General features: G+C 46.6%; 1 protein-coding gene across 1 annotated transcript; it reads left to right on the forward strand.

Moving 5' to 3' along the window:
* The first annotated feature begins 11,628 nt into the window (after positions 1-11,628).
* On the forward strand, positions 11,629-12,033 carry LOC102473858 (keratin-associated protein 9-9-like). The gene has a single exon (XM_006156041.1). It carries the CDS (start codon positions 11,629-11,631, stop codon positions 12,031-12,033), a length of 405 nt encoding a protein of 134 aa, XP_006156103.1.
* The last annotated feature ends 3,587 nt before the right edge of the window (positions 12,034-15,620 follow it).

A 15,620-nucleotide genomic window follows, 5' to 3' on the forward strand; every position in this document is an offset into this window, starting at 1 on the left:
TTTGTTTTTTTTTTTTTTTTTGAGAGGTTTGTTGCCATAGGGCGCGTGTGCTCACCAGACAGAGAAATAGAAAGTGAGAAATCACCCCCCGGGGGGAAGATCACACCACAATCCCTTCTTCCATTCATCTCTAGGGGCGTGACCACCAGGTCTGGGATTCAAACCATGGTCAACTACATGGGAGTCCAGCGACACAGCCATTATGCTAACTGCTGGTCCCACCTCCTTGAGAGGTGTAGAAGTTCTTCAGTGCACCCAGCAGGGCATACCTGACACCTGAGGATACCTGGTATGTGTCATCCTCAAATACATATAGTAGAGGTTCTTTATGTACATTCTTAACAATCCAGCTGTATTAAGAACTGGAATGTTCACAGACATACCTGTGCAGAGAGACCAATCATAACTCAGAAGTTTGTTTTATTTTGCTGCTGTTTAAGGAAGGAAATGGAACTTCATTGAACTGAATACTTAATGGCATGTGATGCATACACTTTGCCATACAGAAATGGTCAGACTCAGAGTGCAACACATCATCCCATGCAGTTTCTGGTTGAACTCTATGAGCATTTATTTTGATATTTTTTCTTTACTCCAAGCTCACAAAGTAGACCTCTCTTTTCTGCCCCATCTCATTTAAAAGCTACATATTCTTCTTTAACATATCTTCAATCAAGTTATAGTAAATTACACAATCCTTGAACATGATTTTGCATACTTTGTTTCTATTGATAGTTCCTCTTATTACATTTTAAATTTCTGTGTCCAGAGGAAAATATTATTTCTTTTATCTCTGTTTGTGTAGTTAATACCTCACTTTAGACCCAACTTGTAATCCAACTTCACTTATGTTATTGCTTCATGAAGATCTAGAGTAATTGAATTTATGCCATAACATGGATTAATTTATGATGTTTTAAGTTATATTTTGGGTGACATAATTTATTTATATCCTATGTATCTTACTTCCAAAAACTAAATATAAAATTAAGTGATATCTATTTTTCTTCAAAAACCCTTACTATTTTTGTCCATCAAGTGACAATCTGACATGACCAGCTTGCTGTGTGTGACTTACTTTCTTTTTCACAAATCTCCATCAGTTGAGTTGAGGAGTTAAGTTCTTCCCATGATTTGAGTTGAATATAAAACAATGTCTAAAAGTACTGATTAAACATAATTATACTGTGGAAAACACCTGGCTTAATTTCAGGTTATTGGTCTTGTTTACTCAATTATTTTCAAAGTAGAAAAAGCTCAATGATTTGTTTGTTTTCCTTGTTGTTTTGTTGTCAAAAGAACTGCTTTTTGAATTCTACCCTCAACAAAGAATCCAGAAATAGCACACTTAGATTTTGCTCATGTGTTTTAAAAGAAATAAAAAAATAATAAGAACCAGCAGTTGGTGTAATGGCTATGTCATTGGACTCCCATGTAGTCAACTGCAGTTTGAGTCCCAGACCCCATGGCTTAAACTCACACTGGACGCATGTGTGTGTGTGTGCCCAAAATCCCGAGAGAAGAGTGGAGGAGAAGAGATTGCAGCGTGGCCATGCCGCCAGGAGGTGATTTCTCTCTTTCTGTCTCTCTCTTTCTGGCAAGCACGTGCACCCTATAGCAAACACCTCTACAAAAAAAAGAAAAAGAAAAAAAAATGGGCCTTAAGCCCAAACTCTGCAATGCATGGATAGTTTACTTGAGATGTATAAGAACACCCCTCAAAAGGTTACTATCATTTGAAAGTGCCCCCCAAAGTTCATGTGTTGAACATTTAACCCCAATGCAACAGTACTGAGGTCATGAGGTCTCTGCCCTCAGGAATGGATTAATGTCTTTAATGAGGGAGTGGATTTATTTTTGAAGGATTGGGTTCCTGATTAAAGGATGAGTTTGGCCCCTTCTCTCTCTTGTGTGTATGCTCCCTTGCCCTTGTGCCCAACATGGGATCATGTAGTAGGAAGGTTCATGCCAAATAAAGGTCACCCAACCTTGGATTTTCCCTCTTCCAGAATTGGAAGAAATAATTTTTTGTTCTTTATAAGTCACCCAGTCTCATGTATTCTGTTATGACAGCACAAGATTGACTAAGACAAAGGTCATTATAGGAAATCACATCAATGTCAAATTTAGGCATAGAAAAATTGGCAGTGTTAGTTTCCTATTACTGCTATAATAAATTACCACAAACTCTGTGGCCTAAGTAACACAAACTTATTATCTTATAGTTCTCGAGATTAGAAGTCCAAAATGGGTCTCACTGGACTAAAGTCAAGGTGTTGTCAGAGAAGCATTACTTCTAGAAGTGCTAGGACAGAATCAATTTCCTCCATTTCCTTGCCTTTTCTAACTTCTAGAGTCTGACACATCCCATGGCTCCTGACCCCATGTCATTCTGACCTCTACTTCTATCATCCTATCACTAACTGCCCTATCTCCCTCTTTTCCTTATTAGAACTCTTATGATTGCATTAGACTCACCTATATAATCCAAGATAATCTCCCCTCTTAAAATTCTTATTTAATTGTATCTGCAAAATCCATTTAGCTATGTAACATACTCACAAGGGGATTAAGGCATGCACATCTTTGAGGGGCCATTATTCTGTCTACAAGAATCTTGTTATGTCCAGAACTAACTTATTAGGAAATGTGTAAGTGTGTGTGTGTATGTGTGTGTGTGTGTGTGTGTGTGTGTGTGTGTGTATGGTGGTAGTAGTGACAGGGGGAGAGGGTTAGATGAAGAAACAAATGGAACAGTATGTTTTGTCCTACTAAAATGAATATGTATAGAAATATTCCCAGACACATGAAGAATATTTTGAAGTTATAGAAATAATAATAAGGATTCCAAGACTATTTCACCCTCCCTGAGAAAGTTCTTTGTTTGCTAATTCAAAATCTTCTCATAGCTCAGCTTGGGCTGTTGTAGTATTTTGCAGATTGCAAGCTCTTACTAACTTGAAAACCTCCTAATATCTCTCTGTGAAGGCTTGAAAGCTGAAATCTGAAAAATAATTCTGTTAGTACCCAACACATAAATCTGGATCCATCCAAAAGTTAGATTTTTTCACTTGAGGAGCTGTTTATCTGTTTCTGATACCTTGATTTCATGGAAATAATAAAAAGCAATTAGATGACCAACTCAACTTCCACATCTCATTGTTCTTTCATGTTATATAGTCATGATGTTATTTAATTCTTTTTTCCTTCTTTGAAAAAATAAAGAAATAATTTTTAAAACAAATAAAATATTTGGTATAACTAATAGGGAAAGGGCCAGCCTGTGACATCATGGTTAACAAATGCAGGCATATGTGCATGCATACCCAAAATCCCCAAAGGGGCAAGTAGTGGAGAAGAGAGATCTGATATTTTTTTTAAAAAATATCTGTAAATAATAAGAAAAACAAATCACAGCATGTATAGAGATGAGGAAAGAATTACTAACTTGGAATACCAAAACTGAGTTTCTGGGGTTTTTTAAAAGAATTTTGCTGTAGGCTATGTGTGCTTGCTGGAGAGACAGAGAGAGATGGAGAGATAGAAAGCTAGAAATCAATCTGTTGAGTGGAAAACAATTTCAACCAAAAATACTACATACAGCAAGATTATGGTTCATATGGGAAGAGATGATAAGAACATTCTCAGATAAACAAAACCTGAAAGAATTTACCGACACCAGACCAGTTCTCCAAGAAGTTCTGAAAGGAGTGCTATCTCAGGAAAACTAAAGTCTGACACACAGAAATAAGAGTTCAAAAACAACTAAGAAAATGGCCAGCTTAATGATAGGGACAAGTCCAGAGTTTAACATTATCTTTCAGAATTTAAACGGAAAAAGTGCAGTTCCGGACCCCAGGCGGACTGAGGCTGCAGGCCCGACCCTACCGCAACTCCACGTATCCCCACCATCCTTCTTCCTTGGACTCCAGGTTGGTTGCCTGGGACTTTAAGGCGAACCCACACCCCTCCCCACCCGAAACCCGGATCGAGCCGGCCAGCAGTTCCGGACCCCAGGCGGACTGAGGCTGCAGGCCCGACCCTACCGCAACTCCACGTATCCCCACCATCCTTCTTCCTTGGACTCCAGGTTGGTTGCCTGGGACTTTAAAGCGAACCCACACCCCTCCCCACCCGAAACCCGGATCGAGCCGGCCAGCAGTTCCGGACCCCAGGCGGACTGAGGCTGCAGGCCCGACCCTACCGCAACTCCACGTATCCCCACCATCCTTCCTCCTTGGACTCCAGGTTGGTTGCCTGGGACTTTAAGGCGAACCCACACCCCTCCCCACCCGAAACCCGGATCGAGCCGGCCAGCAGTTCCGGACCCCAGGCGGACTGAGGCTGCAGGCCCGACCCTACCGCAACTCCACGTATCCCCACCATCCTTCCTCCTTGGACTCCAGGTTGGTTGCCTGGGACTTTAAGGCGAACCCACACCCCTCCCCACCCGAAACCCGGATCGAGCCGGCCAGCAGTTCCGGACCCCAGGCGGACTGAGGCTGCAGGCCCGACCCTACCGCAACTCCACGTATCCCCACCATCCTTCCTCCTTGGACTCCAGGTTGGTTGCCTGGGACTTTAAGGCGAACCCACACCCCTCCCCACCCGAAACCCGGATCGAGCCGGCCAGCAGTTCCGGACCCCAGGCGGACTGAGGCTGCAGGCCCGACCCTACCGCAACTCCACGTATCCCCACCATCCTTCCTCCTTGGACTCCAGGTTGGTTGCCTGGGACTTTAAGGCGAACCCACACCCCTCCCCACCCGAAACCCGGATCGAGCCGGCCAGCAGTTCCGGACCCCAGGCGGACTGAGGCTGCAGGCCCGACCCTACCGCAACTCCACGTATCCCCACCATCCTTCCTCCTTGGACTCCAGGTTGGTTGCCTGGGACTTTAAGGCGAACCCACACCCCTCCCCACCCGAAACCCGGATCGAGCCGGCCAGCAGTTCCGGACCCCAGGCGGACTGAGGCTGCAGGCCCGACCCTACCGCAACTCCACGTATCCCCACCATCCTTCCTCCTTGGACTCCAGGTTGGTTGCCTGGGACTTTAAGGCGAACCCACACCCCTCCCCACCCGAAACCCGGATCGAGCCGGCCAGCAGTTCCGGACCCCAGGCGGACTGAGGCTGCAGGCCCGACCCTACCGCAACTCCACGTATCCCCACCATCCTTCCTCCTTGGACTCCAGGTTGGTTGCCTGGGACTTTAAGGCGAACCCACACCCCTCCCCACCCGAAACCCGGATCGAGCCGGCCAGCAGTTCCGGACCCCAGGCGGACTGAGGCTGCAGGCCCGACCCTACCGCAACTCCACGTATCCCCACCATCCTTCCTCCTTGGACTCCAGGTTGGTTGCCTGGGACTTTAAGGCGAACCCACACCCCTCCCCACCCGAAACCCGGATCGAGCCGGCCAGCAGTTCCGGACCCCAGGCGGACTGAGGCTGCAGGCCCGACCCTACCGCAACTCCACGTATCCCCACCATCCTTCCTCCTTGGACTCCAGGTTGGTTGCCTGGGACTTTAAGGCGAACCCACACCCCTCCCCACCCGAAACCCGGATCGAGCCGGCCAGCAGTTCCGGACCCCAGGCGGACTGAGGCTGCAGGCCCGACCCTACCGCAACTCCACGTATCCCCACCATCCTTCCTCCTTGGACTCCAGGTTGGTTGCCTGGGACTTTAAGGCGAACCCACACCCCTCCCCACCCGAAACCCGGATCGAGCCGGCCAGCAGTTCCGGACCCCAGGCGGACTGAGGCTGCAGGCCCGACCCTACCGCAACTCCACGTATCCCCACCATCCTTCCTCCTTGGACTCCAGGTTGGTTGCCTGGGACTTTAAGGCGAACCCACACCCCTCCCCACCCGAAACCCGGATCGAGCCGGCCAGCAGTTCCGGACCCCAGGCGGACTGAGGCTGCAGGCCCGACCCTACCGCAACTCCACGTATCCCCACCATCCTTCCTCCTTGGACTCCAGGTTGGTTGCCTGGGACTTTAAGGCGAACCCACACCCCTCCCCACCCGAAACCCGGATCGAGCCGGCCAGCAGTTCCGGACCCCAGGCGGACTGAGGCTGCAGGCCCGACCCTACCGCAACTCCACGTATCCCCACCATCCTTCCTCCTTGGACTCCAGGTTGGTTGCCTGGGACTTTAAGGCGAACCCACACCCCTCCCCACCCGAAACCCGGATCGAGCCGGCCAGCAGTTCCGGACCCCAGGCGGACTGAGGCTGCAGGCCCGACCCTACCGCAACTCCACGTATCCCCACCATCCTTCCTCCTTGGACTCCAGGTTGGTTGCCTGGGACTTTAAGGCGAACCCACACCCCTCCCCACCCGAAACCCGGATCGAGCCGGCCAGCAGTTCCGGACCCCAGGCGGACTGAGGCTGCAGGCCCGACCCTACCGCAACTCCACGTATCCCCACCATCCTTCCTCCTTGGACTCCAGGTTGGTTGCCTGGGACTTTAAGGCGAACCCACACCCCTCCCCACCCGAAACCCGGATCGAGCCGGCCAGCAGTTCCGGACCCCAGGCGGACTGAGGCTGCAGGCCCGACCCTACCGCAACTCCACGTATCCCCACCATCCTTCCTCCTTGGACTCCAGGTTGGTTGCCTGGGACTTTAAGGCGAACCCACACCCCTCCCCACCCGAAACCCGGATCGAGCCGGCCAGCAGTTCCGGACCCCAGGCGGACTGAGGCTGCAGGCCCGACCCTACCGCAACTCCACGTATCCCCACCATCCTTCCTCCTTGGACTCCAGGTTGGTTGCCTGGGACTTTAAGGCGAACCCACACCCCTCCCCACCCGAAACCCGGATCGAGCCGGCCAGCAGTTCCGGACCCCAGGCGGACTGAGGCTGCAGGCCCGACCCTACCGCAACTCCACGTATCCCCACCATCCTTCCTCCTTGGACTCCAGGTTGGTTGCCTGGGACTTTAAGGCGAACCCACACCCCTCCCCACCCGAAACCCGGATCGAGCCGGCCAGCAGTTCCGGACCCCAGGCGGACTGAGGCTGCAGGCCCGACCCTACCGCAACTCCACGTATCCCCACCATCCTTCCTCCTTGGACTCCAGGTTGGTTGCCTGGGACTTTAAGGCGAACCCACACCCCTCCCCACCCGAAACCCGGATCGAGCCGGCCAGCAGTTCCGGACCCCAGGCGGACTGAGGCTGCAGGCCCGACCCTACCGCAACTCCACGTATCCCCACCATCCTTCCTCCTTGGACTCCAGGTTGGTTGCCTGGGACTTTAAGGCGAACCCACACCCCTCCCCACCCGAAACCCGGATCGAGCCGGCCAGCAGTTCCGGACCCCAGGCGGACTGAGGCTGCAGGCCCGACCCTACCGCAACTCCACGTATCCCCACCATCCTTCCTCCTTGGACTCCAGGTTGGTTGCCTGGGACTTTAAGGCGAACCCACACCCCTCCCCACCCGAAACCCGGATCGAGCCGGCCAGCAGTTCCGGACCCCAGGCGGACTGAGGCTGCAGGCCCGACCCTACCGCAACTCCACGTATCCCCACCATCCTTCCTCCTTGGACTCCAGGTTGGTTGCCTGGGACTTTAAGGCGAACCCACACCCCTCCCCACCCGAAACCCGGATCGAGCCGGCCAGCAGTTCCGGACCCCAGGCGGACTGAGGCTGCAGGCCCGACCCTACCGCAACTCCACGTATCCCCACCATCCTTCCTCCTTGGACTCCAGGTTGGTTGCCTGGGACTTTAAGGCGAACCCACACCCCTCCCCACCCGAAACCCGGATCGAGCCGGCCAGCAGTTCCGGACCCCAGGCGGACTGAGGCTGCAGGCCCGACCCTACCGCAACTCCACGTATCCCCACCATCCTTCCTCCTTGGACTCCAGGTTGGTTGCCTGGGACTTTAAGGCGAACCCACACCCCTCCCCACCCGAAACCCGGATCGAGCCGGCCAGCAGTTCCGGACCCCAGGCGGACTGAGGCTGCAGGCCCGACCCTACCGCAACTCCACGTATCCCCACCATCCTTCCTCCTTGGACTCCAGGTTGGTTGCCTGGGACTTTAAGGCGAACCCACACCCCTCCCCACCCGAAACCCGGATCGAGCCGGCCAGCAGTTCCGGACCCCAGGCGGACTGAGGCTGCAGGCCCGACCCTACCGCAACTCCACGTATCCCCACCATCCTTCCTCCTTGGACTCCAGGTTGGTTGCCTGGGACTTTAAGGCGAACCCACACCCCTCCCCACCCGAAACCCGGATCGAGCCGGCCAGCAGTTCCGGACCCCAGGCGGACTGAGGCTGCAGGCCCGACCCTACCGCAACTCCACGTATCCCCACCATCCTTCCTCCTTGGACTCCAGGTTGGTTGCCTGGGACTTTAAGGCGAACCCACACCCCTCCCCACCCGAAACCCGGATCGAGCCGGCCAGCAGTTCCGGACCCCAGGCGGACTGAGGCTGCAGGCCCGACCCTACCGCAACTCCACGTATCCCCACCATCCTTCCTCCTTGGACTCCAGGTTGGTTGCCTGGGACTTTAAGGCGAACCCACACCCCTCCCCACCCGAAACCCGGATCGAGCCGGCCAGCAGTTCCGGACCCCAGGCGGACTGAGGCTGCAGGCCCGACCCTACCGCAACTCCACGTATCCCCACCATCCTTCCTCCTTGGACTCCAGGTTGGTTGCCTGGGACTTTAAGGCGAACCCACACCCCTCCCCACCCGAAACCCGGATCGAGCCGGCCAGCAGTTCCGGACCCCAGGCGGACTGAGGCTGCAGGCCCGACCCTACCGCAACTCCACGTATCCCCACCATCCTTCCTCCTTGGACTCCAGGTTGGTTGCCTGGGACTTTAAGGCGAACCCACACCCCTCCCCACCCGAAACCCGGATCGAGCCGGCCAGCAGTTCCGGACCCCAGGCGGACTGAGGCTGCAGGCCCGACCCTACCGCAACTCCACGTATCCCCACCATCCTTCCTCCTTGGACTCCAGGTTGGTTGCCTGGGACTTTAAGGCGAACCCACACCCCTCCCCACCCGAAACCCGGATCGAGCCGGCCAGCAGTTCCGGACCCCAGGCGGACTGAGGCTGCAGGCCCGACCCTACCGCAACTCCACGTATCCCCAAGACCCTGGAATTTGATAGAAAATGGTCAGATACGGAGGATCTATTGCTGAGTGAAGTAAGCCAGGCTATGAAAGAAAGATATTGTATGTATCCACTCAATATATACCGACTATCCGCACTCTATAATAGAGAGCAAAAATTCGGAGGACATAAACACAGTGAAGGTACTTAATGAGAATAGGACAGTGTGGAATGGGGTAAGTGAAGAGAAGAGGATAGAGAAAGATAGCAAGTGAACAATAGAGAGACAGGACGTTAGTGAGAAACAGATAGGGGTTATTAACTGTTGATGATGACATGTATAGTATTCTCAACTGGATTGGTCTGAGAAGTATTTCATGATGGGCAAAGTATTTTTACAAGCAAAACGAGAAATAGCAATTGACTGTTTTATAAAAACAATTAGAATAATAAAAATAATGATTGGGGAAAACAGAAAAGATATGGAATGTTGAAGTGGGGAGATTAATGTCTCTGTACTGACTGACATGCATGGCATTCCCTTTTGAAAAAACAATGTAATACAATGTAAAGTTATATGTAATCCAATGTAATATAAAGAAGATTATGATGATAATAAAAATAAAAAAAAAATGAATTAAAAAAAAAGAATTTAAACGGAAAGATTGGACCACAACAGAAGATAAAGCACATGAATCTGAACTGGTAGAACAGAGTTTTTTGACTTCTGACTAAAATATTACTGATCTTTTTATTATCTGCACATATGCAGATAAAATATATTTTACTTATCTTTTATGCGTTGTTTTTCAGAGTTAAGGAGTTTTGTCTTCTCTTAAGTTGTCATCACGTCCACGTAGCTACTATCCGAACAGAATCCTAACCCGTTTCCTGGCTTTAAGTCTTAAGCAAAGTTCTCTCAACATTTTTTAATTTTGATTTATTAAAGCTGAAACTGCCTTTCTTGAAAAAAATGATAATATGTATGATGATAGCTTTAATTGGACTAATATACAGTATATTCATGTTGGGAAAATTGATTTTATAAGCTGTAATGATATACAGTGGTTGACTGTATAAAATAAATAAATAAACTAACTATAGAAAAAATTAATAAAATTATATAAAGAATTTTTTAAAAGACATGATTGGCACCTCACGAAAGAGAAATCCAAATGTCTAATAAGTATATGTAAAGTTATTCAAACTCATGAGTCTTCAGAGAAATTTAAATTAAAACTATAATGAAATATTACTCAATAGATACAGAGTCAGAATGCTTACTGCCTAGGAGTGAAAATTGCAGGTATAAATAAGATGTAATCAGTATAAACAATAAGATGTATGCATCTTTGCAATTTTTTCCAAAATCTTCTGTATCTACTAATACTGAACATGTATAGCAATTATAACCCAGAAATTTCATTTGAACTATATTGAACTATATATTCCACATACATGCATACATGGGTAGACTAAGATGTGGACAGAAATATTCACAGCAGCGGTAGTCACCAAAGTCCCTGAGGAGAAAAAAATATCCATCAGCAAAGAATGCATTCATACATTGTGGTCCTGTCGTACAATAAGACACTAATGGAAAAAAAAAGAAAAAGAAAAGAAAAGAGAAAAAAGCATGACGGTACTTGTTATTGTATACATGAGTGCTACATTCTTAAATAAATGATTAATTCACTATTCTCTTTGTCATAATTGATCAAGCTACATATTAATAACATCTACACTTCTCTGAAAGTACATTATACTTTTTTTTAAATGAAGGTATCTGAGGCATATATTTTTTCTTATTTTATGAAAGCAAATAATATGTAGTTTGGAGAGTTCTATGTAAGGTTACCGATCCTGCTGGTAAGCAGGGTTAGGCCATAAATTGACTGATGCTTTCTGAATCTGAGTGGCTTGATTCTGCCTTTATTCTCCTGCTTAGAAGCTTATTTTAATATTGGGGGTGGGGGAGCCAACCACCTCTACCTATCTTTTCTTTTCTTTTTTTTATTTAATAAAACTGAGATAGCATGTGCAGTGATTGCCACAGGTAGATATGGCTGTTGTAGACTTGAATAATCAAATTTTTCTGGGTAAATTGCCTAGGACCTAGGTAAGGAATTAATTTGTGTCTGTGAACTTACCAACACCATGCCCCTCCTCAGGAAGATTTTTTAATCTACATACAGCCAAAGTTAGAAGCTGGGGGAAAACAACTGCTTTGACCCTCCCCAGGCCAGCAGGAACTATCACATGACCAGATGATGATCAAAAGAACGATGCTGATGATGATTTCTAGAAATGTTCCCAATCAGCAATTAACTGCATAAAGCATAATTTTCAAGAGATTTATAATACTTAGGGAACAGCTTCCTCTTTGGGCTATTTCCCCATGAGCCATGTAAAACAACAAGGAAAAGGCCTGTTTATTGGTCCTCAGAAGGACAATCCAGTAGATAAAAGACCAAGAATTGCAAGCGTTCTCAGATTCTGGGACACTCACCTGTGAACAGGAACCCACCCTCCACACCTAACACCATGACCAGCTGCTGCTGTTCCCCTTGCTGCCAGCCTACGTGCTGCAGAACCACCTGCTGCCAGCCCTGCTGTGGTGGATCCTGCTGCTTCCCAACATGCTGTCAAACCACCTGCTGTAGGACCACCTGCTGCCGGCCCAGCTGCTGTGGATCCTGCTGCTGCCAACCCTCCTGCTGTGGGTCCAGTGGCTGTGGGTCAAACTGCTGTGGGTCCAGCTGCTGTCAACCCTCCTGCTGTGGGTCTTGTGGCTGTGGGTCAAACTGCTGTGGGTCCAGCTGCTGCCAGCCCTGCTGCTCTGGACCCGTGTACTGCCGCAGAACCTGCTACCTCCCCACCTGTGTCTGTCTGCCTGGTTGCCTAGCCCAGGGCTGCGGATCCAGCTGTGGCCAGCCCTGCTGCTGCTGATCCCCTTACTACCACCTACCATGTTCTAACTTTCCATCAACCAACCAAGGTCCTACAACAAAATCACTCTCCAGCTTTGCCATCATCCTACTGTCTGTTGTTTGCCTTTTTGTAGAGAATGGACAAATAAACAAAAACTTGAATCTTTTTCTTTAACTCTCCTTGATAGTAAATGATAAATATTTTCTCAATGCATTCCTTAAATTTGTGCCCATTTGTTTTCTTTCTATGCTCATCTTATTATCTCCTTAGTTCCAAGGAGTTTCCCTTGTTTATTTCCTAATAAATTGATGCTACCTTGCAATTTTTTTCTGTATTTTGCTTTTGGTTTTGTTTCTTCAGTATTTTCTTCATAAGAGCTTACACTAACACTACTATTCATACCCATCACCCACCATCCCATTCTAGACTAATAGTAACCTCCCAAGATGATTGGAGCAATGAGTAACTCCAGAAACCCATAGATATAAAAGTGTTATATGCTGTACATCATCTGCCCCATGTCTAGGTCTCCTCACTTTATTTATATCAGGGGTACTTTAATTTCTATTTTAGTGCAAGTGGAAATAGTTGGGCACTGGGAAGATGTATATGTTACCTGGATCTGGCCTCTCTAGCAGGGGAAATAATAACACTTTCATATGTAGGGTACTTTTCTGTGCACAAGATAAGGATGTGAAAAACAAATGAGAAGGTGTACACAACCAGAAACCACAGTAGGTATAAGAGTGATAGTAGAAGAAGAGGGTACAAACATTCCGATAACTGAACAAAAAAATGCACACACAAGCACTTGGATGTTTGCAGGCTGTTGCTGCCCTAAGAGAAAAATAACATTTTAGGAACATGGTGTATCCTTGATCAAGTTAACAAAAGTGAGTAGAGGTATAGTCTTTGGTTTTCTGAAGAGCCTGCCAAGTATTCCAACAGTCTAACCACTAGTACCCCTGATGCTTCACTGAAGAGGAGTCCTTAAAATATTTATTAGTATTTACTGAGCACCTAGTAGATATTGAGTTCTATGCTTTACATGCAGTGTCAAACAAAGAAAAAACTTCCTCCAAAGAAAGTCTTCCTGTACTCAGAGTAGAGTGCCTGCGCTTAGGGAAGAAACATAACACGCATCAACTTACACAACTGCACAGCTTGTAAACAATTTGATTCACTTATAAAAACCAGCCTGGTTCTACTGAATGGTCTTATATATGATACATTAGAAGAGACCAAAGTGGCTACTCTGTGGTTAACAAAGTCTTGCACGTACAACCATATATTTCACATTTACCTCATTTTATGACATTGGGAGACACAAGAGTTGCAGAGAGAACCAAGAGATTTACCATCTGTAGATTCAAAAGATCCCTTTCCTTTAACAAGGTGTTATTCACCTATTATGTGGCCATCTCTGTGTTCATGAAAGGGACTGAGAGGTAACCAAATTCCAAGGTTCTAGCCCTTGTTAGATTTGTTGAAGAATGCATAAAAACAAACTTTATTCTTTTAGAAGTAAAGACGGTAAATCAGATTTGTGCTCTGGTATGACGCTGAAGACAAACAAACAAACAGAGAAAAAATATTACTGATTAACTCAATGATAACTTACTAGGCAAAACACTAGTATACAATAGAGAGGAAAGTAAAAAATGTATGAAAGAAGCAAACTAGTAAGGAGGCTTGAAGATTTTAAATAATTGTCCAAGGAACTCCTACAACTGAGTGGCAGAATAAGAATATTCAACAATTAGATTCTGATTTCAAGGTTTTAGAGATATACACTACCATCTGTTATGTCTACAATAGAGAACAAATAAGTGGAAATTAAAGCAGGGTTGAGTAATGGGCTGTGGCTGGTGGAACTTACTGCAAAAATTGGATGATACTATCCCAAAGATGCTCACAAAATCTTATAAATAGAAATGACAGGAGATAGAAATTAGATAGTATGAAGATTTTGTTCTGCTAAAATAATATGTAGACAGATCTTAAACATTTAGGAAACTATTCTGAACTGGATTCTAACAAGAAAGAAGAATTGGTCGATAAAGTCAGTGAAAAAGAACTTGTGAAAATGTGACCAAGTTGAAGGTCATGACAGCCAGATTATGCTTGGAGTAGACATATATCCTACATAAGGGGAGGCAGATATGTAAACTTAGAAGAAGATGAATGTGATTTCTTGTGAATAGACACTGGGAAGAAAGATGGCTAATGAGGGTGGAAATGTTACAAAAATGCCATTCTGACAGTATAATCACAAGTGAGTCCCATGAGGGAAAAATGTAGATGGCCTAGAGAGATGAAAAGAAATAATCTTTAGTGTATCTAAATATAACAGAATAGGCTACTCTGAGATTATAAATTCAAACACTCAAGAAAGCTGGACAACCACTTGACAAAGTTTGTATCAAGGACCTACCACTTGGGTGAGGTATTATTATGACTGGATTTGTAAAGTTCCTTCTGCTGGGAGACAATTCACCATAGGTGCCTCACATTTCTGTGCTTCTTTTGGCCAGAGTTGGTACTATGAAAAAATAAAATAAAATTAGTGTACCATGGCAACACTAGCAAAGAAAAAATATAAAGTAGGATCTGTAACCGATAGTACAGATAATAATGGAACATAACCATAGATTCTAAAATATTAACAGCATAAGAAAATGATATTATGAAAACTTTATGCCAGAATTTTTAATTTACATAAAATGGGTCATTTCTTTGGGAAAAATTTATTGAAATTGACATGAGAAATACAAAATCTAAAGGTGTTTGTATAAGCACAATAAATTTACTCAATAATTATAAATGCTAGTCCTCTCCTTTCACTGTTGATACCCCCTCCCCCCAACACACACAAACCATACTGGCTGTAATGACTTCCACCACTGTATTTCACCAAACACAAAAATTTAAGGAAGAAATAATAAAATCTTAGGACCAGCAGTTAGCGCAATGGCTATGTTGCTGGACTCCCATGTAGTCTACCGCGGATCAAGTCCCGGACCTGGTGGCTTAAATTCACGCTGGGCACATATGCATGCGTGCCCAAGATCCCAAGAGGAGAATGGAGGAGAAGGGATTGTGGTGCGGCCATCCCCCCTGGGGGGTGATTTCTCGCTTTCTGTCTCTCTGCCTCTGTCTTTCTGGCGAGTGCTTGTGTCCTATAGCAAAAACCTCTCAATAAATAAATAAATAAATAAATAAATAAATAAAAATAAAACTTTAAACTCTTCTAGACACTAGAAAAACTAGGAAAATATGTCCAATTGTATTCATGTTGGGTAAATTCAACTTACAAATAAAGTAAATTATAGTGAATAAATGTATAAAATTTTTTTTAATGAAAAATAAAAGAACCTGATCTCCACACATCCCCACCGTTCCTCCTCCTTGGACCCCAGGTTGGTTGTCTGGGACATTAAGGCGGACTCCCACCCCACCCCACCCGCAATCCGCATCAAGCTGGCCAGTAGTTCCGGTGGACTGAGGCTGCAGACCCGACCAACCTGGGCCTGTCACTCATCCTCTGTCCCTTTCCCACTAGCCTTTGGCCTCTGAATATTGGGGATTTGAATAGTGGGTGGCGT

This window comes from Tupaia chinensis, unplaced genomic scaffold, assembly GCF_000334495.1.
Source record: "Tupaia chinensis unplaced genomic scaffold, TupChi_1.0 Scaffold000477_1, whole genome shotgun sequence".
NCBI lineage: Eukaryota > Metazoa > Chordata > Mammalia > Scandentia > Tupaiidae > Tupaia > Tupaia belangeri.

Coding starts and splice junctions, on each gene's coding strand:
- LOC102473858 (XM_006156041.1), top strand. CDS start 11,629: ATGACCAGCTGCTGCTGTTCCCCTTGCTGCCAGCCTACGTGCTGCAGA.